The 21,850-nt window shown below is 43.6% G+C and overlaps 1 protein-coding gene across 11 annotated transcripts in view; it reads right to left on the reverse strand.

Moving 5' to 3' along the window:
- Positions 1–21,850, reverse strand: part of Ankrd44 (ankyrin repeat domain 44) — a 283,644-nt gene that overhangs the window by 163,579 nt on the left and 98,215 nt on the right. For all 11 annotated transcript variants that reach the window (XM_030254997.1, XM_030254994.1, XM_006496071.4 and 8 more), the window contains one exon: positions 19,694–19,777. Coding sequence is in view for 7 of the 11 variants with exons in the window: in XM_006496071.4 (XP_006496134.1) it covers positions 19,694–19,777 (84 nt within the window). In the remaining 4 variants the exon portion in view is untranslated. The remainder of the gene's footprint in view (positions 1–19,693; positions 19,778–21,850) is intronic.

Genomic DNA, 21,850 nt, shown 5'->3' on the forward strand with positions numbered 1-21,850 from the left:
GATGGAAACATGCTGATTTCTGAAGAAGAGTGACGGGAACTGATAGCACATGCCTCTCTGGTGAATGCATGCTAGCTTACCATTGCCAAAACCTCTTGTAGGCTAGTTACTGGGTGACAATATGTACTGGGGCCAACCACAGTAAAGGGGTCCCATGAGTGTCCCCATCTGTGAGTTTAGAATGGGGACTGGCAACCGGGGAGGAAGCTCACAAGGGGTTCTAACACTAGGACACTCAGAAAACATTCTACATAAAGAAGGCGATGAAGAAATGGCCAAGTGCTGGAGCTCTCTTAGGGACAACACCGGAAAGAAAGCCTGTGGAAGCACCACTGTGGGGGGCGCCACTGGTGCATAAGAAAACAGTGCAACCTCACAACCCAACCGACAGAGAAACCGAGTTATGCGGGCAGCTTATAAATGTGGACTTTTTAAAACAATGGCTCAAAAAGGGCAAAGGGGCCGGGCGTGGTGGCGCACGCCTTTAATCCCAGCACTGCACTCGGGAGGCAGAGGCAGGCAGATTTCTGAGTTCGAGGCCTGCCTGGTCTACAAAGTGAGTTCCAGGACAGCCAGGGCTATACAGAGAAACCCTGCCTCAAAAAAAAAAAAAAAAAAAAAAAAGGCAAAGGGATGACAGATCGTTATAAAATGAAAGGATTTTCTAAGATAAATAGGAGGGAAGAAATGACACTTCACTCAACCCTTAAGTCCTTATTTCAGCAGAAGCAACAAGCGTGTATTTATATCAGGACCCCAAATTTACCTATAGATCTGTTTGGTTACCACGCATTTTTTAACTATAAATTAGAATATCTTATTTGGGGTATGGCTGAGTTTTTTTCTTTTGGGTTGATGCAGGTGTGGACTTTGATTAGGGCAACCTCTCTTGTAGCCCGAAGCTCAGGCTGATCTCAAACTCACTGTGTCAAGGCTGCCTTTGGACTCCAGATCCTTCTGCCTCCCAAGTGCTGGGGTTAGAGGAAGGTACCACCACTCCCTGAAACGCCTTTACTGCGGCCACAACTGCTGCAGTTCCACACAGCTGTTACCATTCTCCGACACCTTCTTTGTGTACTACTTCTGTCTCCTGGACTCCACAGGCTTTTGAGTTTTGAGTTGCCAAAAGCAACGCCACGGAGAACCAAGGAGCTGCAATCCAAAGACAGGCTCTGAGGCAGTGCAACCACAGAAACTGATACAGTCAGCTGCTGATAGCAGGCATGGCAATCCTTTGGGGGGAAAGGGTAAGAATCCTGTTCTAAAAGGGCTTAAGATATTCTGTGCACTGTCAAAACAAAAATACCCGAATCGTGGGGGGGGGGGTAAGGTTGGTATTTGGAAAGTCCAAAGAACACAATGTCATCATCTGGCTGTGTCCCAACATGGGGAAGTAGAAAGGGGCTGGCCTCTGCAGAAGAGGCCAAGCATGTAGATGTCATAACTTCGTAACAACCCTGCCCTGTATCAGCACTATGAGACAGCATTAATCCATTCCTGGAGTGGGGGTTGGGGGAATCACTTCTCCCAGGCAGTTGGAAGTTCCACTTCCCAACCCCATGCTAGGATCCAAGCTCCCAACATTTGAACCTTTGGAGACGGAGCCATATCCACATCCAAGCAGAAACAGAAAGCTTAAACAGAACAACGCAAGAATGCCAAAGAAGATGAATGTCAGAGAATTGAGGTTTGCTGATAAGGAAAGAGCCATCCCTCTGAATAAAGTCAGAATAAAGAATCGCTGACCCTGGCTGTGCTCTTCAAGGTACTGGGGTCTTCTCCGTGCAGTTGTCATGAGTTACACGCAGACTGGCAGGAAGGGACTCTAACACCCCATCACACCGGAGGGACAGAAGCACATGGAGCTGAGTGTCCTAGCCCAGGGTCACACTGCCCAGGGAGCCCACTCACCAAAGCTTACCTTCATGATCACTACTCTGCTGCGCCTCACCGATAAACCCACTTCTAGGCCATATGAGCTCCATGCAAATCTCCTTTAGGAACCCCAAATCCTCTCATACTAGTTCAAGGCTCATCATGCCAACTCTGGTACAATACTGTTTTACAAATGCTGAGTAAATTAACATCTTCAAAAACAGATGTGAATAACAGGAAGAGTTTTTAAGCTAGTGAAATTAATAAATGCAAGGTCTGTGCTATAAGTTTATCCCCTGTGAGCTTCAGTAATATGGATTTATTCCCCAAAATTGTACTGAGTAAAGTAAGATTTCTCAGGTGATTTATATGCACACTAACATTTGGAAAGCATCAGCTACAGGTATAAATGCAATACTGTGACAGATGCCTTTAAGCAGTGTCCACTCTGAGGTAACTAGGCCCAGAAAGACAAACACCATATGCTTGCTCTTCCTCATGTGTGGATGCTAGCTTCACATTTTTAGGTCCCTGTGTTTATGTTGAAGCGAGTGTCGATAGGGGTCAGGAAGTGAGAGAGGAGCCAAGAGAGGTGGGGAGGTAAGGGAAAGGTGGGGTGGGTACCACATGCAATATGGAATCTAGGATGCAAGCTATGGGAAAGGCAGGCCAGGGGGAGGGTCAACCAAAACCACATAGAAAACCTATCACTTTATAAGCTAACTAAAAAATAATTTTTTGGTAAGTAAGAACTTGAGCAGACATACCCTGTGTGGATGGAGAATGCTTTCCCCAGAAACCATAGATGCTTAAATGAAACCCCAGGGTGAGATGCTGTGTGTATATCCTGTGAGTTGTTAGCCAGTGAGCCCCCAGGTGACCTTCCCAATAATTCTTAATGCCATTGCTCTCCATCAAACCAAGATGCTAAGACCCCACTGCTGGAGACAGCATGCACCTGGGATATAGGATACAGATAAGTCAAGCTGGAACTGAGCTGGAAGCTTTCTCCACTGGCTAGTTTGTTAGTGCCAGTGGTTGTTAATGGGTTAATGCTAGTTGTTATAAGGGCCTGGGGGTCGGGGTTATGAAGAAGATGTTGACAGCCTTACTCAGCTGTGAACCCTGAGTACTAAAATAACTACTGAACTGCCAGGCAAGATGCACAAGTGGCGTGGTCGTTTTGGAGTAACCAACTGCTTTCTAGTTGGATTCGAGTCCTGCCTGCTCCACAAGGAATACGTACCTGGTACTGCAAACCTGGTCAAAAGACTGTCTGGAGGTCACAGGCCCTGGGAAATAATATACTACTACTATTATGGTAAAAGAGCATGAAGCCAAACAGCCTTCTAAATGCCTGTATTTATACCCTAGACCAATGCTGCTCACAGCTTGGGCATAGAAGTGTCTTTTCGCGGTGGGTGGTGGTTCATGCAGGGGCCTATAAATGGTCAAAGTGCTGAAAATAAGTGCCCACTGACTGGCTGGTCCTAAGCAGATGTATTTACCACATCCTCCAAAGCCCAAAGCCTGGGAACACTATGGAATGAGTAGGAAGACTGTGAGATCCAAAAGGATGGGGAAGTGCATTGTGAATGAGTGTCTGCATGGCATAGCCATTTCTATCATGAACACAACCATCTACCCAAGACTAGAGGAGAGGAGGAGGAGGAGGAGGGAAGAAGGAGGGGGATTTAGAAAGAAGAGAATCAACTGCAGATGAAAGGGATCAGAGAGAGTAATTGAGGGAGGGCTATGTGATCTCAATATATTGCATTCATGTGTTAAACTGTTAAAAGATAAAATTTTAGAAAGCAGTATCTAGTCCATTACCAAAACAAATTAAACATATGCAAATGTATTTAACTAAGCATTTGTAAATTAAAAAAAAAACATACTAATGCATTGCACCATTGTTCGATAACGTGAACATTAAGTGCACATTTAAAAATCTTTTTAAGTCACTGAGGTAGATATTGCACTTTCCGGCTGGGTCAGCATCTACACTCCTAGGATGTCTGTGCTACCCTTTGGGGAATCTACTTAGATTCCTTTAGATCAAGGAACTTATCGTGGGCCTGGATCAACTAATGCAGACCAGTGTTTTCTAACTATTTACGGTGAGCCACATCAAGAATAGTTTCCAACACTGTACACTGATACTCTGAGGATGAAGCTCACCAGAATATATTAGAGCAAGCCTCTTGGGAAACCTGTGACCAGGTCAAGCCTTGTTCTTTCATGCCCTGGTTTATGAACATCCTCTAATTATCCAATAGCATGAACTAGGGTTGGTTGCTTCACTTCTGAGGGCTGGACACATAGAAGAGACTGGAAAAGCTACTTATCACATGGCTCCAGGCCAGAGATAGTCATTAACACAGGATTTAACGCAAAACTGCTCAACTCTTCCCCTTCATTTGGGTCTTTTTCCCAAAGAGTCACCTCTTGCCAGAGGCAGCTTGCAAACCCTACCAATCCCTCCTCACCTGGGCCTCCTTGAAGCAGAATTTGAGTTTGGCTACCTGCCTACATAATTCAGAGATCTGACACCTTCACAAACATGCTCACCTATGATCCTCGAGTTGCCATGTCAGAACTTCACTGTGGCTGTCTTGTAGAGAGAGAACCCCAAACACGTGAAAGGCTGTGCTCAGGCTGACAGATTTATGAGCAAAGAACCCCAGAAATATTTTATCCTTCTATGAAATCATCCAGCTGGTAGGTCTCTCCAGCTAATCCCAGATGTCCTGGAATGGTGAGAGCTATCCTACTGAGCCTGTCAGGATTCCAGACCCGGACAAGCCATGAGCATAAGAGAGTAGCTGTCCCGTGCTTGTCACATGGCAACCAGCACAGTCTCGGGGACCCTTAGGTACTCTGGTTATTACAGAAAGATACATTCTGTTTACTGCTCAATGGCCTTATTTATTCTCCAACTCAAAGTAGCTAAGCAGTCACGGATATCCACTAGATAGGGAACTTAGTCAACAAGAACATGTATTAAGCCCCAACCCCTTTTCCAACAAACAGCCAATTACTGTATCTGCAGAATAATGATCACTTCATTGCACCCTGAAAAGCAAGCCTTGGTTTCTGTCTTCTCCCAGAAACACATTAGATCCTGGTATCGCCCCGTCACTTCCCTTCTCTGCTGCTTGGGCCAGGTGTCATTCTTGGCAGCCAGCTCTTCAGTGCTCTTCCCATCTAACCTACCATACAGACTTGAGTGACCTGCCTCATGTCTCCTGAGAAACAGACTGTGCATCTCCTGGCCACCCACAGTACATTTAAGAAAGCCATATGAACACTGCAGCAAGCCCATGCTTCCACTCCACCGCAGAAGTTTGCGCTCACGTCTTCATCCAACCTGAAGAATATTCCAGTCTTCTCAAGATGCCCAGTTTCTCATGGCCAGTCTCAGTTTAAATGTCACTACCACTGCAGAGGCTTTTCTGTCCCTTTGATTTGGTGTCATAACTCCCTTCTCAACAGGCTTCTTAGTTTATAAGTACCAATTGACCCACCTTCTCTACCAGATCACTGTCTGTCTCTCCACTACGCTACAGGCTTCTGAAGACAGAGTCCCGGCCCATATACAGTACCAGCGCATCCCGATTCCTCGCACAGAGCTTGGAAACAGCACCTGTAGCTGTTGAATGAGTATCCCGACTTTCACATCACATAGCAGTAGGCCTATGATATCTCCTATTCACTCATTAGAATATTTCTTCTATTTATTTCCAGCCTGTCCATGGGCCAGTCCTCAAAGTATGGTCCCCAAACAGCAATGCTAGCAACTCCTAGAAAATTACTAGAAGTGTAGACCCTTGGGTACCTCCTGGTACATGCCAGATCAGAAACCCTGTGGTAACAGCCATCGGCCTGTGTTAATATACCCTCTGAGATTCTGTTGCACCCTGAAGTTCAAGAAACAATACCGAAGACTATTCTGGAGGTTTCGTTGGGGTCGTCTGTTGTCTTAGGTTAGAAGTAACTAGGAAAATTCGTAAAGACTTAGAAGTCAGATACCTTGACTAACATCTTGTCAAACTGATGTCTGATGGGCAGGAATCTTCAGTCTTTTGTACAGCCATATGTTATAAATCACTAAAACATGAGGGAATATGTGATAGAAGAGTCTTCCAAATTCATTAGGCTGCTGAATTACCTCTTCCGGCTCCTTGGGAAGGAGACTCTGGACTCTGAGAAGCACACCTAGAAAGTGCTGCCATGGGGAAGTTCCCCAAAGGGAAGCCTTAGCATCATTCCAGGTCATTGTGCCCACAGCAGTACTAACATAGTCATGCAATAATGTCTGAGACACTGCGGCAGCTGCCTTAAGCTTTACCCATATTCATCTCTTTTGATCTTAGATTTGAAAATAAATGCTTAATATTAAGCACACACACACACACACCAGTAAAAAGAGAACTCTAGTCTTTGTGAAAGCCTGAAATGTTTATGAGGCCAAACGGAGAAGAGTGGAAACCCGTGGTGATTCCAAGATCAACGGCAATTTCCAACAGTGTCACATATCCTGTTCTGTGTCGGTGAGCAGCAGGGAAATCCCCTAGTCAGAATGCTCCCCTAATGGAGCTGTAGAGAACCAATTCCCATCCAGGGCCTGGTTTAATGCAGTGGGTAGAGATTCCTGATAATGAAGTGGCAAACTGTTCAGGTGACTGAAACATTATTGGTCCCAGCTCACAATCAGTAACCTTGAGAAAGCTGAGCCAGCTTAAGCAAAGGAAGATAAAATATTCATACCAAACACCCAGTGTTTACTTAATCAGGGCTAATGATTGGCTTCTTAATGAAATCTTACAAGCTCAGTTGAACACAGAAAACATTTGCTTCTCTCAAAGCAAACAGGACTGTTTGCACTGTAACGCGACATCGGGAGCCCAGAGGCCCTCCCAGCCTGCAGGAGCACAGAGTCAGATCTGTGCAGGAAGAGTTGTGGGGAGCTTTTGAGGATGCCCAGATAGAGAGGGGGAGATTTGGGAGCGGCAACTGGGAAGCTGCAGGATTTAACGCACAAGCACAGGTAGACATTTTGGGCAGTTGTGCCAAACCTGGCAGTTCATAGAGGCACAGGTGACCAAAGAAGCTAACACTAAGTCCAAGGCCAGTCCAGAATATCTATTTAAGACAGCTTTGGGGTGAAGCTCACTGCAACCATTTTGCATCTCAGACAGCCTGTTCTCACTCAGGTTATGTTAAAATTCAGCAATATAAAACAAGAAATCCCCTAAGACAGGAGAAGAAAGATGAATCGGTATAACATAATATTTTCACTAATTTTTTTTACTGTGTGTCTGTGTGTTGTGTGGTATGTTACTCTGTGTGTGTGTGTATAGAGGATATGTGTGTTATTCTGTATGTATACTGGGAGTTACTTGTGTATAATATCTCTCTGTCTCTCTCTCTGTCTCTGTGTGTGTGTAGTGGATATGTATGTTATTCTGTATGTATACTGCGAGTTATTTGTGTATAGTATCTCTCTCTCTCTCTGTCTCTCTCTCTCTGTCTCTCTCTCTCTGTCTCTCTCTGTCTGTCTGTCTGTCTGTCTCTCTCTCTCTCTCTCTCTGTGTGTGTGTGTGTGTGTGTGTGTGTGTGTGTGTGTATGTGTGTGTGTAAGTCATAAGTCCACTCTCAGGAGGAGGGTCTCTCTTTCCACTGTGGGTCCTGACCATCAGACCTGCTGCCCAGTAATTACCTATACCCATTGAGCCACGACACTGGTCCCCAGAGCACGGGATTTGTAATAAACTACTCTAAATTCTACTTTATTTTTGCATGTGTGTGTCTGAGCATGCACAAGTACTGTGGCACACATGTGAGGTAATACTCTGGGGAGTACGTTCTCTCCTTCCACCATGCAGGCACAATGCAAGTGACTGAAGGACATCAAGCTTGGAGATACATGCCCTCCCCACTGACCCATCTCACCATCACTTAACTATTCTATGTAGTCCTGCTATTAGTATCTACTTCTCTATTAATAACCCTGAGTCATAACTTGCCATGTTCCATTCGGGCTGCTCTTAACTCTAATTGGCCCACCCTCATGACCATGCTTTCATGACTGGCCTATCCCATGGCGTATATTTTTTTCTTCCTTTGTGGTCCTCCTCCAATCCCAAGCCCCAGGGGCTGACTCCACCTACCTCTCTTCTGCTCAGCTATAGGCTGTTGGCATCTTTATTTATTTAACCAATCATTTTGAATTAAGGAACAAGATCACACCATTACTTGGTGTGCATGAGGATTCTCTCATTCCTGAAGGCAACCGGGGCCAGTATTTAGCATCATAATACATAGCAACAGGCCAAGTGTTAACAGGGGTAGGCCAACAGGAAGTACTCTTACAAAAGGCAGGCCTATGAGCTAGAGGGGAACACACCACCTGTACCACTGAGCTCAAGACACATTACAGTGTCACTCTGTCACCTTACAAAGAAAGGAATATAGGCCTTATAGTAATGTATTTCTATACGCTTTGAAAAAGCAGAGAAAAAAAAAGACAGAGTCCCCTCAAATCTCTTCAGATAGTGTAACTTGACTGAGAAGGTACAGAAGGAAGGAAACATGGGGTGTTGGTGCTAATGTCTTATCTATAAGAGGCGTTTGATATATATGTGACAAATGGAGGAATATGTGCACTTACCTAATAATGCTATTATATAGATGAGTTTCTTATACTCAGAGCCAATTCCTAGGTCACAAACGGCTTTTACATACTATGGCAGAATGTTGGTCTCCCCTCCCCCCCCAACATCTCTCTTTCATCAAAGAAATCCTAACTTTTAGCTGAGCACCTGACCATAGGATATGGGTCTGGACAATATACAACCAATTGTCTTTTCAGTAGGAGCATCTTAAAGAGGAAGGGTGTACTTTTCTTCTACTTGCCTCCTTCATAACAGCTGGGATTTAGATGTGATGGCTGGTGCTTAGCAGCCATTCTAGACAGTAAGATGGAAGATGACTGTTAAAGATGACAGCTAAGAAAGAAACAAAGTCTGGAACATGATATAAGGGACCACCAGGCCACTCCAGGACAGTCTCCCAGGACATGCTTCACAGGGGAAATAAAGTCATTACTACTAAGTTCTATTCATTTCTATTTAACTAAAACCTACTATTTTGAATAATCATAGCTACTACCTTATCCACAGACAGCACCTCATCTCCCTGACCCTAACTTTAGGTAGCACTTATTATTGAGCCCATTTTAGAGACCTGAAGCCAGAAGAGGAAAATCACTTGCTCAAGGACACCCAGAGCTCAAGATTTCTCCCTCTGTCCCAATCCCAGGGTCTTTTTTCTATATCCAGAGTTGCATTTTGGTGTGAGTGAAAGAATTATTTACCAGTTTGTATAACTATTTACCAATAAATAAAACATATTGGTATATCCCTCTCCCTCTTGGTTGCCAGGGAATGAGTAGCTCTCTTCTGCTACACCTTTCCCCATGATGCCTAAAGGCAGTGGGGCAGCTGACTGTAGAATGGACCCTTGAAACCATGAGCTAAGTGAGCCCTGTTTCCTCAGGCTGTTTTTCTCAGCAACAGTAGGTTAGTTAACATACTGTGCATAATGGAATAGGAAATAAGAAGAGCAGCTTTCAAGGCAGAAACGAACAGTGAAGAAAACATTAAAGTCACAGATATTCTAGCAAATACAAATAGTATCCTAGACACTCCCTTAAGCAGGAGTGTAAGTGGCACCTAACTTGACTTAACCAGCTATGCAACATCGGCAATAAATATATCACTACCAGGCTTCTATTCTGACTACATAAAATATGCTTAGCATTTCTCTTTCTTTTCTCTCTCTCTCTCTCTCTCTTTTGAAGTTAGTAACCAAAGCTGTAATAGCATATCTATCGGGCAAGAGTTGGAAGGCCCTCAGACTCAAATGTCAGCATTTTGCACTCATTCAACAATAGACCCGCCTAAAAAACAGCATAGCTGCAACAACCAATCGCTATAAATACACCTTCAACCTTGTAACATAGTCATCATCTTTAAGGATAATCTGAGTGTGTTATCTCTGCCAAAATCAGTTTTAAAATATGAGTTGTCATTGTCTCACAAATCTTCTTACATTTCTCCAAGAGTATCCTCACTGTGGACAATATCTATCAATGGGCAGTCATGGATTAGGGAAGGGCCCATGTAGCCCTACCCCTCCCTGCTAAACTTTTGGCTCCTGGAGGAAAGATAGATATTGTCTTCCATCATGTACCTACTGACAGAATCATCATGCTCCAATGATAGTTCCAATCCATGATCACATAGATGCCTGATTAAACTCTTTGGGTCCAAAGGAAACAAGAGGTATGAATGTGGGAAAGAGACTCATAGGGAGGTAACAGGGTCAGGAGGGAGGTAAGAGAAAAAAAAAGAGAGAGAGGGAGCAAGTGGAATCAGAAGTCTGTGTGTGAGAGAAAGTGTGTGTGTGTGTGTGTGTGTGTGAGAGAGAGAGAGAGAGAGAGAGAACATGTGTGTGAGATAGAAAGTGAGTGTGTGTGTGTGTATGTGTGAGAAAGAAAGAGAGAGAGAGAAGAGAGAGAGAAGAGAGAGAGAAGAACATGTGTGTGAGATAGAAAGTAAGTGTGTGTGTGTGTGTGTGTGTGTGTGTGTGTGTGTGTGAGAGAGAGAGAGAGAGAGAGAGAGAGAGGAGAGTGTATGAGAGAATGTGTATGTGTGTAAGAGAGAGAGGGAAGGGAGAGAGAGGGAGAAGGAGAGAGAGAAAAAGAGAGTGAGTGAGAGAGAGAAAGAAGGAGAGGGAGAGCATGTGTATGAGAGAGTGTGTGAGAGCGAGAGAGAGAATGAGTATGTTTGTTTAAAAATAAATTTAATAAAAAGTTTTTTTAAAAAAATCAAGAATTTACAAACTAAACAGCCACAAGAAAAGAGAGAAACAACATCATCCATGTAAAAAACAAGAGGCATCAGGAAATGTTGACTTTTTACTCTAAACAAAATGATTTTCCCATAATTGGCAACATAAAATGTTGTTCATGTACTGAAGTTAGAAAAAAACTAGACTCCACGATTTTGACTCTCACCCATACCTAATTACAGTCTTCTGAAAATGGGGTTCACCCTGAAAATAGGGGACACTGTGACAAAAGGAAAGAGCAGTCCACCACTTAGGCCCAGGAGAAAAGTCCTTGTGTGAATCACTGTGGGTCTCAAGTGTGCCCCAAAATACACCCTACTTATTACACAACCTGAACTTATTCACACAGTCAGTGAATTGGAAAGCCAAGCCTGTATACTGAAAAAGAACAATTGCAGATCCTGATTTGTTGGTTGTGCATGTGTGTTGATATAGGATTATTTGTTTTGCAATTTATAAGCATAAAATCGTCAATACAACAGCTTTTGGGGGACAGACAAAAAGGTGGTTCCATTGTAAATACTGTGCACACTTGAAGAACATAGACATTGCTGTCCCCAGATGACCAGTATTCAGTATGAAAGGCACAGCAACTACACTGCATACATAGTGACCAGGGGAGCCCTAATATCCATCTCTCTGCTCTGTCACCCACAGCTAGCAAACTGCCTCAGGCTGGGTTTGGCCCACGCAAACAGTAGCTTCTTTGGCATGAATAATGTCAGAACCAACATTTAATATGTTAGAAATTTCTTGTATTTTTCTTTTAAAAGCCTTTACAAGTCCAGTCATACTGCACCCCAACACTGCACAGCACTGAAAATGGCTAAGGAGCTCATCCCCCTCACTAATGATGCCCTACATCATGGATGGAGCTGAGTTTGCCTGCAGCTTCTTTATTCCTGCAGCTTCTCATTTAGTCTAATTTGTAGTATCCAAGATGCTAGCTACTAGCACAACATCTCAGAGCTTCCACCCTCAGTCAAGTCAATTACTAAAAGGAGAGAAGAAGGTACAATGTATCTGTAAAGGAGAAGAAGGTACAATGTATCTGTAAAGGAGAAGAAGGTACAATGTATCTGTAAAGGAGAAGAAGGTACAATGTATCTGTAAAGGAGAAGAAGGTACAATGTATCTGTAAAGGAGAAGAAGGTACAATGTATCTGTAAAGGAGAAGAAGGTACAATGTATCTGTAAAGGAGAAGAAGGTACAATGTATCTGTAAAGGAGAAGAAGGTACAATGTATCTGTAAAGGAGAAGAAGGTACAATGTATCTGTAAAGGAGAAGAAGGTACAATGTATCTGTAAAGGAGAAGAAGGTACAATGTATCTGTAAAGGAGAAGAAGGTACAATGTATCTGTAAAGGAGAAGAAGGTACAATGTATCTGTAAAGGAGAAGAAGGTACAATGTATCTGTAAAGGAGAAGAAGGTACAATGTATCTGTAAAGGAGAAGAAGGTACAATGTATCTGTAAAGGAGAAGAAGGTACAATGTATCTGTAAAGGAGAAGAAGGTACAATGTATCTGTAAAGGAGAAGAAGGTACAATGTATCTGTAAAGGAGAAGAAGGTACAATGTATCTGTAAAGGAGAAGAAGGTACAATGTATCTGTAAAGGAGAAGAAGGTACAATGTATCTGTAAAGGAGAAGAAGGTACAATGTATCTGTAAAGGAGAAGAAGGTACAATGTATCTGTAAAGGAGAAGAAGGTACAATGTATCTGTAAAGGAGAAGAAGGTACAATGTATCTGTAAAGGAGAAGAAGGTACAATGTATCTGTAAAGGAGAAGAAGGTACAATGTATCTGTAAAGGAGAAGAAGGTACAATGTATCTGTAAAGGAGAAGAAGGTACAATGTATCTGTAAAGGAGAAGAAGGTACAATGTATCTGTAAAGGAGAAGAAGGTACAATGTATCTGTAAAGGAGAAGAAGGTACAATGTATCTGTAAAGGAGAAGATCCAGAAGCACGGGAAGCCGGGCTAGAGGCTATAGAATCTATATTCCAAGGTTTCGGGGAAGTCAACACGGGAAAATCAGGCCGAGAAAACGTTAACGAATGTAGGAATGTGGCAAAGTGATCATTCTGAATTCCTTGGGTAGAGACTAAATGATTTAGCCCACATAGAGTGTATTTAATTTTATTTTATATTTTATGTATTTAAGTATTTTGTCTGCATGTGTGGCTGTGCACCATGTATGCCCCTGGTACCAGCGGAAAGCAGAAGAGAGTATCAGATGCCTGTGGGAGTGGAGTTCAGACAGCTGTGAGCTGCCATGTGCATTCTGGAAATAGAACCTGGGTCCTCTGGAAGAACAGTCAGTGCTCTCAACTGCTGAGCCATCTCTCCAGGCTGCTCATGAGTGGAATTAAAAATGCATTCTATTTTCTAAAGAACTAGTAATCTGCCCTAACAGATACCCAGATAAATTACAAGCTCACTACTCTCATTTGTCTTGTTCTTTAAAAAGCCCATTCTTGTAAAATATCAGTTTCTTTTTCTCTCATTTGCATCTTGAGATTAACATTCCTCCACCACCTACATTATTTTCTGTAGTCAAAGTGGTAGCATGAATCATTTCTTCCCCTTTGCTTGCTATAAGTTCTTTGCTTTTAACTTAAGATGCATTCTATTACAGTCACATATGAGCCCCTCCTTTCACAGAACAGAGAAAGGAAGCAAAGTGCATGTGTACTTGGGTCAAACTTTGCTGCAAATGATAAATATTACATGAATGACGAAATTGGTTTTTGTATAAAATGAGTAAATTAAAATCAACAACTTGTGGACAACTCAACTGTTTGAGACTACTAATTAGTATGTATTGAGCATTAAATGATACTGAAGAATACTTGCTAATTTCATTTGCTATACTAATGTATAGCATGTATACACCATGTGCACATGCATATACATCTGTGTGTGCGTGCATAGGTTGCTGTTAGTGGTTCTTTTTAATGGGAAATAAGCACCTCACATTTGGTGTCACATAGGAGTCACAAATCTTCGAAGTGTAGTCTTTCACAGTTGGAAGACAAGGCTCTCTAAAGCTACTTCAGGCTGAGAAGGAAGTTACGACGATTTACATGCTGACTCAACCTACCAGTATCTCTAACACTAAAACAAGAAGACGAAACAGCGCCATGAAGTACTACTGCTGCTAAGAGCACAAGGCAGGGCTGGGGCTATCTGAGGCAGTAGCAGGCATTGTCTGTAGGAGCTCTGTCTAATGGCCTTCCAGGGTCTCATCTGTAAAGACACTCCTCTCCTCTTTAGACAGCCCTGTATACTGTCTCTTAGCTTTGGAGCTGAAATCTTCTTGCTGTAGCTTACAACCACCTGGCATAATGACAGCGTAGATCCAATTTAATGTGACGACAATGTTCACTTGAGCTGTGTGCAATGGTTTCCTGTCCTAAGTCTACAGCACAGGACCAATTTGTCTCTTTCCTAGTCTCTGTGTGGCACAGTAAGACCATCTTCATGGTGTAGGGTTGCTGTAAAGGGATCCTACTGAGTTCCAAGTCTGATTTTGGAGTTGCTAAAGACAGGAACTTTGAGGTTGTAAATTAAGATGCTGTTCTCTATCTACCTTCTGCTCAGTTTGATTATTACAATGGAAGATTCTATAATGTCCTTAGTGATCACCCATATCTGGGTCAGTTTACATAGATATCTTGGCATATACAACAGCTATCCCACATCTCTAGACTCTGATACACCACTCATGATAGAAGCAACAGAAGGATCCAGAGCGATCATCCTGCCATTTCACAGGTTCCTCAACTCAGTCTACACGACGTCAGCCTTCCAAACAGCTCATCCACTTTCCAGCTGCAACCTGGGGACACTCGCTCAGCCAGCTGCTTCCTCTGGTTCAGTGATCTGTCCTCTCTGGGAACTAAAACATAGGTGACAACAAGGTGACTCGACATCAGAAATAAGTGAGGCTGACTGATTCTCTCAGTGTGTTGCCAGGGCTGCTGGGTAACTGAACAGTGAGAATGAATGTGAGCACAACCATGTCATTGCACACACCATCTCTTGAACCTATGACACAGGCAGGCACAATTAACTGACTCAGAAAGAAGACTAAAGTGGTCAGGGACAAAGAGAGGACTGTGGGAGTTGAGAGAACTCCCTTTTCTGGGTCAGGAGGAGGTAATAAAGACATCAGAAGGAAGAATTAGGGTAACTTACTGGAGACATTAGTAGGGATAGAGGGGAGATAAGGCTGGAACATAGAGAAGTCAACACAGGAGGAGAAAAGCATAATTGGGCAACTCAATCTAGATGAAGTGTAGAGTCCATGAATAGTAAGCGGAGGCAATCAAGTTTGGAGAAGCACAGAGAGGCCAATCCAAACAGCATTGTTTTCTCTGCAATGATCAACTAACCAAAGGGTGGTGTGCAGCAAAGAACCCATGGCCCATCAAATGAAACGTAAATCAAGGTGAAAATGTCAGAGCTGAAAAATGAAAGCAATGAGGCATACTCCAAGAGTAAAGCACGTGTCCACAGCCTGATCCCAGCATAATGATTCATTGGGGTCAGCTAGGAAAGCAGAGGGTGAGAAGGAGAGGTGGCCGGTATCGCCTTCCAGGTCACTTCCTTCCTTGGCATACATATATCATCAGCTTCACCCGCTTCCTAAACTACTGAGCTCTAAGCACTGGGTGTCTTCCCTCCTCACACCCTTTGTTAACCTCACTTTCTCTCGACCTCTGCTTCTTAACCATTGGGTCATGAAAAAACTGGCAATCCTCACAAGTGTCTGAATGTGGAACGATCAAATTTCAGTTCAAAATCAAACACATAAGGAACCCCGGTGTTTCCATCCAGCTGGCCCATGCTGTTCCTCGGGACTTCACTGTGCCTTTGTGAACATAAGACATGCATGCAACACTGCGCACGCCATCGGGCCACACCCCAACAAGTCGTTCCTGCAATGCTCAGCTTCATTCAAGACTGCTGTATGTTGAAATCCGTGGTTTTACTGCACAAAGTTTTTGTTTGTTTAGAAATTTTGTGATTTAGTGGTGGAAAACAAAGAATTTTATTATTTCCCTACTATCATTCCTTAGCATGTATATATCAAATTAGTATTATCTTTGGGTCTCATTGTGTTGGAATATTTTATTTTAAAATTGTTCTTTAAGAGCATGGGAGATGGCTCAGGTGGTAAATATTACTTGCCTGATAAGCATGGGGACCCGAGTCCAGTCACCAGAACCCAGGAAAACGAGTGAGGTGTCCATACCTGCTCACAAACCCATGTACGCACACACAGAGGTACACACAAAACTGTTGCTTGAACTGATGGTTTGAATTTCGTAAGAAAAACTGTTCAATTTGGATAATAATGGCATTTCCAACAATTTTTTGAAAAGTCCTAAACATACACATGCCATTTTATTCCATGCATGTATTCACCACACTGACAATTATAAAAACTAAAAGACACGGAAGATACTCTACCCTGCAGCATCAAATATTCATCCAAGATTCGATCCTTTATGTAAAAATTTTAAAGTCCATCAAGAGGCTGGATAGATGCCTTAGAGGTTAAAGCATTCACTGCTCTTGCAGAGGGCCCATGGTCCATTCCTAGCAGCCACCTTGATTGACTGACACACAGTCAGCTGCAGATGTAGCTACGAAGAACCCAATGCCTCTGTGGGCACACACCTGCACACACATGTACCTACCCACACAGACACACACATATCTAATGCAAAATTGAAACGTTTTAGAAGTATATCGATCTCATTAATATACAAATTGGCCTTAATCTTTAATAAGCAATAAAAGTAAATGTATACCAAAAAGGAGTTGTTTTAAAAGAAATTTATTGCCAATAAATGTTTGGTTTTTATCAAACCTATTTTATATGCCTTTATACCCAAGGTTACATAAAAAAAATGTCTTGCACAGAGTGTGTGTCACGTGGAAAATGATTAAGGAGCCTTGCTCCAAATGACCTACATTGGCAGTGAGAGATTGGTTCAACACAGCCTACAGGCCTGTGAGAGTGGGATTCAAGATCTCCTTTACACACATGGCAGGGGGAGTCGGGGAGGAAGGGAGTCTTGGGAGCTGTGGGTGGAACAAAAAGAGCAATGAGCCTCCAAAATGTGAAAGATCCCACTGAGTACCTCGGGCCTGGTCTCTCTACTGATATACTCAGTCATCAGCAACTTCAAGTCCTCCTTCGCTGCCTTTTCTGCTGCATATCCCCTGCAGATACAGGGTGACTCCTCCCTTCACCTCCCTTAGCCTCCCGTGCTTATTATCACAGTTCAGACCCTGCAGACTGGCCTCCAGCAAACCCTGGAAAGTGACTTCTCATTTCTTGATTTCACTTTGTGAGCTCCACAGTGGAGCCCACTGTCTTGCCACTGCTGTGTCTCTCATGCTTAGCACAGAGTTGCGACACAGTAAATAACTGAAGTGTGAAAAAGATGGCCAAAACACAACTTAGTGGAATCACTTTAACTCCCTGGAAGCTTGTAAGATCAAAGTTGATTGTGCTGACTTTTCAGGGGCGCAGTAGCACAGTGATAGCCCCTCCCCCAGAGTTAGGTGTGGCTATATGACAGGTCACCAAAATGGAGGATGAGCAGAAGGGATATACACACTCCACACTGACCCAGGAAAACCTTCCCATGCTTCCCCTCTAGGTTTATTGTTCTTTCTTCAGCCAGACTGAAGATGACCCTCACAGTGACCTTAGAAAACCTCACATTCATACCTCAGACCCCACGTAAAAAGGGGACACTCTTCCCATGTGTTGCTGAGAGAACTAAGCTCCGGATTTCAAACATTCATTAGTCATCTATGTGTTACAGAGCTAAGCCTAGGTAGCCAATCAGCAACGGGTTGTTACTTTTCCAAAAAGAAAGAAAGGTCATTCAAAGGTCAGTACAATTTCCCGAGATGTAGATGATTAAAAGTTCTGTTTGTTTGTAACTATTAGGAAAAGATAGTAACCTTGCCTTAGGCTTGCCAGGGCTTGGCCCACAGCCACCAAATAGTCTAGGCAAATTCCTGTGATGTCAAAGCTCTTGACAGTGAACTTGCTTCATAGCCTCCACCCCACAGGTCCTGGACCAGTGCCCAGCTGCCTCTGCAAGGCCTCTGTCCCTGACTTCATCCTGGCTTACCTTGCAAAAACACATCTCAAAACATTGCCCTGTTGTTCTTACTGCCAGCTGAGGAGAAGCTGCCAAAAGGCTTTTGAGAAAGCCACACCAATCTGGACAGCCTCAGACAAAGGCTGCTCCAAAGGACCTGTCTTGGAAGGGAGCCGCCCGCCAGCAGACCTGAGAGAGATACCTCCTCAAAGGCAGGTTATCACCCCAGGGAAAAGATCTGCTTACACTGAAGATGGACGACTCGCCCTGTCTTTTCTACTGAACACTAAACTGTAAAGAGGACTCTTCTCCCTAAGGGACCTGAGGACTTTGATAATCAGATTGTGTTAAGTGAATTAGCAGCACACCCTGCACCTAATCGCTTGTTCAGCCTGACTCTAAGAAACTATCAAAAGGGTCACTTCTTGGCCAATGCTTGTGCCCTTTGGTGCAAGTGACTGATCTGTTTGGAAATGTCCCAGATACAGTCTATGTGTAGATCTTTTGATAGATGTGCCATAGGTCCTTTTAGGAATTCAGTGAAATACCTTGACCCTTTTCTCAGCAAAATATGCAAGATGCTGAAGCACACACAAGGTTTCAACAACTTCAAAGAGCACGGGAGTAAGAGCTGCAGAGAGTTCAATGGTTCATCCCAGGGTCATGGACTCCCTAGGGCAAGAACCAGCAGACTTTTCCTACAAAGGGCAGGGTTTGAGTGGCCCTGGCTCAGTCCAGACCCCGGGCTCAGCAAGGCAGTGTGAGAGCAGCAGAGACAATGTGTGCAAGATGGACAGCCACACTCCAACAAAACTGCCGCTGGACACTTGTTTCAACTTCCTAGCAACCATGCATGTCTAAAAATGCTATTCTCCTCATCTTTCTTCAATCACTGGGAAAAAAACAAAAAGTTTTCATATCTGGTGGTCCACAGGCCCAGGTTGCCAAATTTCACCAGAGCCAAGGTACATTACATCAAGAAAGAAAAATGGTATAGCTTCACTATCATTGCCTTCTTAATAGGGGCCGGCATCCTTCCTTTGTGGATATACAGAGCAAACCACGGGAGTAGTGGCAGTCGGTGTGACACTGTCACCAGGAGACATCACAGCTATGCAAGAGGTAGTGGCAGGTCATTCAAAACGCAATGCTCGCTGCCAGATGCGTCGCTGTATCTTAATGGGTCATAGACAGGATATAAAGTAGGGGTTTCCCCCTTCTGGTTTCAACTCATAGTTTCTGCTTTTCCTGTGATGAATGAGTGTGATTGACAGGGAAAGCATAAGACCCTAAATGAAACTCCATGGCCTCAAGACGGTCACTGCAACTGTATAAACACTCACTGAGATAGAGTTTGGGGCCTTGAAACACTGTGTGATGTTTTAATTTATGAGTTGATTAGAATAAGGTCAATTTTGATAAGCATACAGATTACTGCATCCTAAATTTGATTTTTTTTTCTCTGTTTTGCAGTGTTGGGGGGTCTAACACAGGCCTTTTGCGTGCTAGGTAAGCACTCTCCCCTGGAGTGACATCTTCAGTCCCTTGATCTTTAAATTTTTTTTACAACTATATTTCAACATAATTGATTTAGTCTAACCCTAGAGTTTCACTCCATGGGTTTTGTTTTTTTTTTTTTTGAAACAATAGTCTAAAAAGCAGCCCTGAGCTCTCACAATTTTCTACAGGGGTTCACAGCACAGAAAATGTCAAGAGGCCTTGCTTGCCCCACAGGAGGACCCATACAACAACCACAGTCTCTCACCAGTGCGTTTACGTCTTCAGTCTTATGGATGAGCATGCGAATCTCCTCTGGGTCGCCACTGAAGATTGCCTGGACCAGTGGTGGCTGCAAAACCAAGAAACTGAGTATTAGGACTATAACTAATATACATACCTGCGTTTGCATGCAGACAGCAACAAGGATATTTGTTCCCTCTAAGTTTATTAAGAATTATCAATGAGCAGGCAGAAATAAATAAGACTCCACCTACACGCACAAAGTATCTGAGACCTTAAAGACCTTGTCAAGAATATGACCAAACACAGGTCTCTATATTCAGACCCTATTAAGGACTAACCCTTGTCACTGCCAATTCAGATGTTGAAGTCACTGAAGACTATGCCTTTGCGGGCTGTTGGAAGGTTCTAGCAGAGGATCACAGATGCTCTGTACCTTGACAAAAGACTGGTCCTCTACTCAGGGAAGGGCATCTTCTTTCAAACAAATGTACAGCTATGGGAGGGATAGAGATTGCCCTCACATCCAAGACAAGCCCTTTGTGGAGGATATTATGACCTAAACACTTGTGGATCAATCTTCAAAACACCTTGCAGTTGTTCCCAAATACTTCCATAGCTTTAGCCAGTGGGCACTGGCTGTCTTACAATGATTATATAACTACTAGTTTAAAATAAGATATAACAAGGGCTAGAGAATGGGGGTTTGGAAGAGCAGAGAAGAATCCATTATATAGAAGAAGGAACTATAAAGTGTGACCCAACTGCAAGGACAGTGAGCTCTGTGGGATAAGAGGAAGGAAGGCACCTCAATGACCGAGTGTGGGTTTCTAGATGGAGACAGAAGGGCAGCCCATCCTAAAGAGAAGGTATGCACGGAGTGGATGTGCAGAGAACCTGCCAGAAACCATCACTGGGGTGAGTGATAACTGTGGGAACGTGCTGGGTTCAGGGGCTGACGCTTGACTTGCCCCACATGGTAAAAGATCTTCTTCACAGCCAACTCCACCATTTTCACTTCCCTGATGGAATCTGAGTCTAAGCATGGCCATCGCTGGCCACGCCCCTCATAAGATGGTGATTAATAGGGCCAAATGGCATAGTGAGAAATTTTTATGTGACCATTCAACTCTACTCAAATAATGTTTTCATTAAAAAAATGGTTAATGCTATCAATATGGAATATTTGGCCTCTTTTCCCCCTAAATTTCAAATCTTGGCAACTACATATATGTATTTGCTTACAACTTCTGTAAATGTCTTAGTCCTAACAGACAGCTGGATGATGGCAGTGCCCCAAGTTTGACTCAGCATAAGAATCATCCGAGCTGCTTATTCACATAAGATCCCTACGTCTCTTTCCTGAGAATCCTGATTACGTTTATCTAGAGAATGGGACTGTGAGTGTGGAATCGAATAAGTCAACACCTAACTCTTTGGAGCTAGAAGCAAACACTAACCTCAAGTGGCTCTACAAAGAGATCCTCCCCATGCCTGCTAACCAAGTCCCCAGCAGAACCACGCCAATCTTTTCACACTGTTCTGTCTGCTGAGCTTTTAGCAAAATGGTGTTGGGTGAGTTTCTGCCTAAATGAACCTTGGTGGAGAAAAAAAAAAAAAAACCAACAGCCATAAGGCAACATGTAGAGACAGAGTCAGAGTCTGGCAGACTGTAGTGTTAAATCAACAGAGGAACAGAGGTCGTATGACAGCTGACAGACTCAGAGTCTGAGGTGTGAGGCCAGCCCAGGCATCACCGAGCCAATGGTCAGTCACTGAACAAGAACACAGTGATCCGCACAGGGCCTCTCTCATGAGCACAAGGAATGCAGACACTCTGTAGGACGCATTAAGTCCTCAGTCTCCTCAGGCGAGGCAAACCTCCCAAGCAATGGCTGGAATGTCCCCAAGGAGAGGCTCCCTGACACAGCTGCCAGGGAAGGGTGCCAGAGTGGTTTCTAAGCACATGGAGGTGTATCTAGCTTCCCAAAGGCCCCGGGCCTAGCTCTGCTCAGAGCTGCTTCCCATACCACATGGTCAGACGCAGATTCCCTGGCTTCCATGGGAGGAAGCTGAACTTTTGAGTGTCTTCCGATGCTACCATCACATATATATGCATCCACACACCCACGACCGTACATACATGCACTGTGCACATCCTCATCTATGCTTTGACATGTAT

The sequence above is a fragment of the Mus musculus genome, chromosome 1 (assembly GCF_000001635.26).
Source record: "Mus musculus strain C57BL/6J chromosome 1, GRCm38.p6 C57BL/6J".
In the NCBI taxonomy this organism is placed as follows: Eukaryota; Metazoa; Chordata; class Mammalia; order Rodentia; family Muridae; genus Mus; species Mus musculus.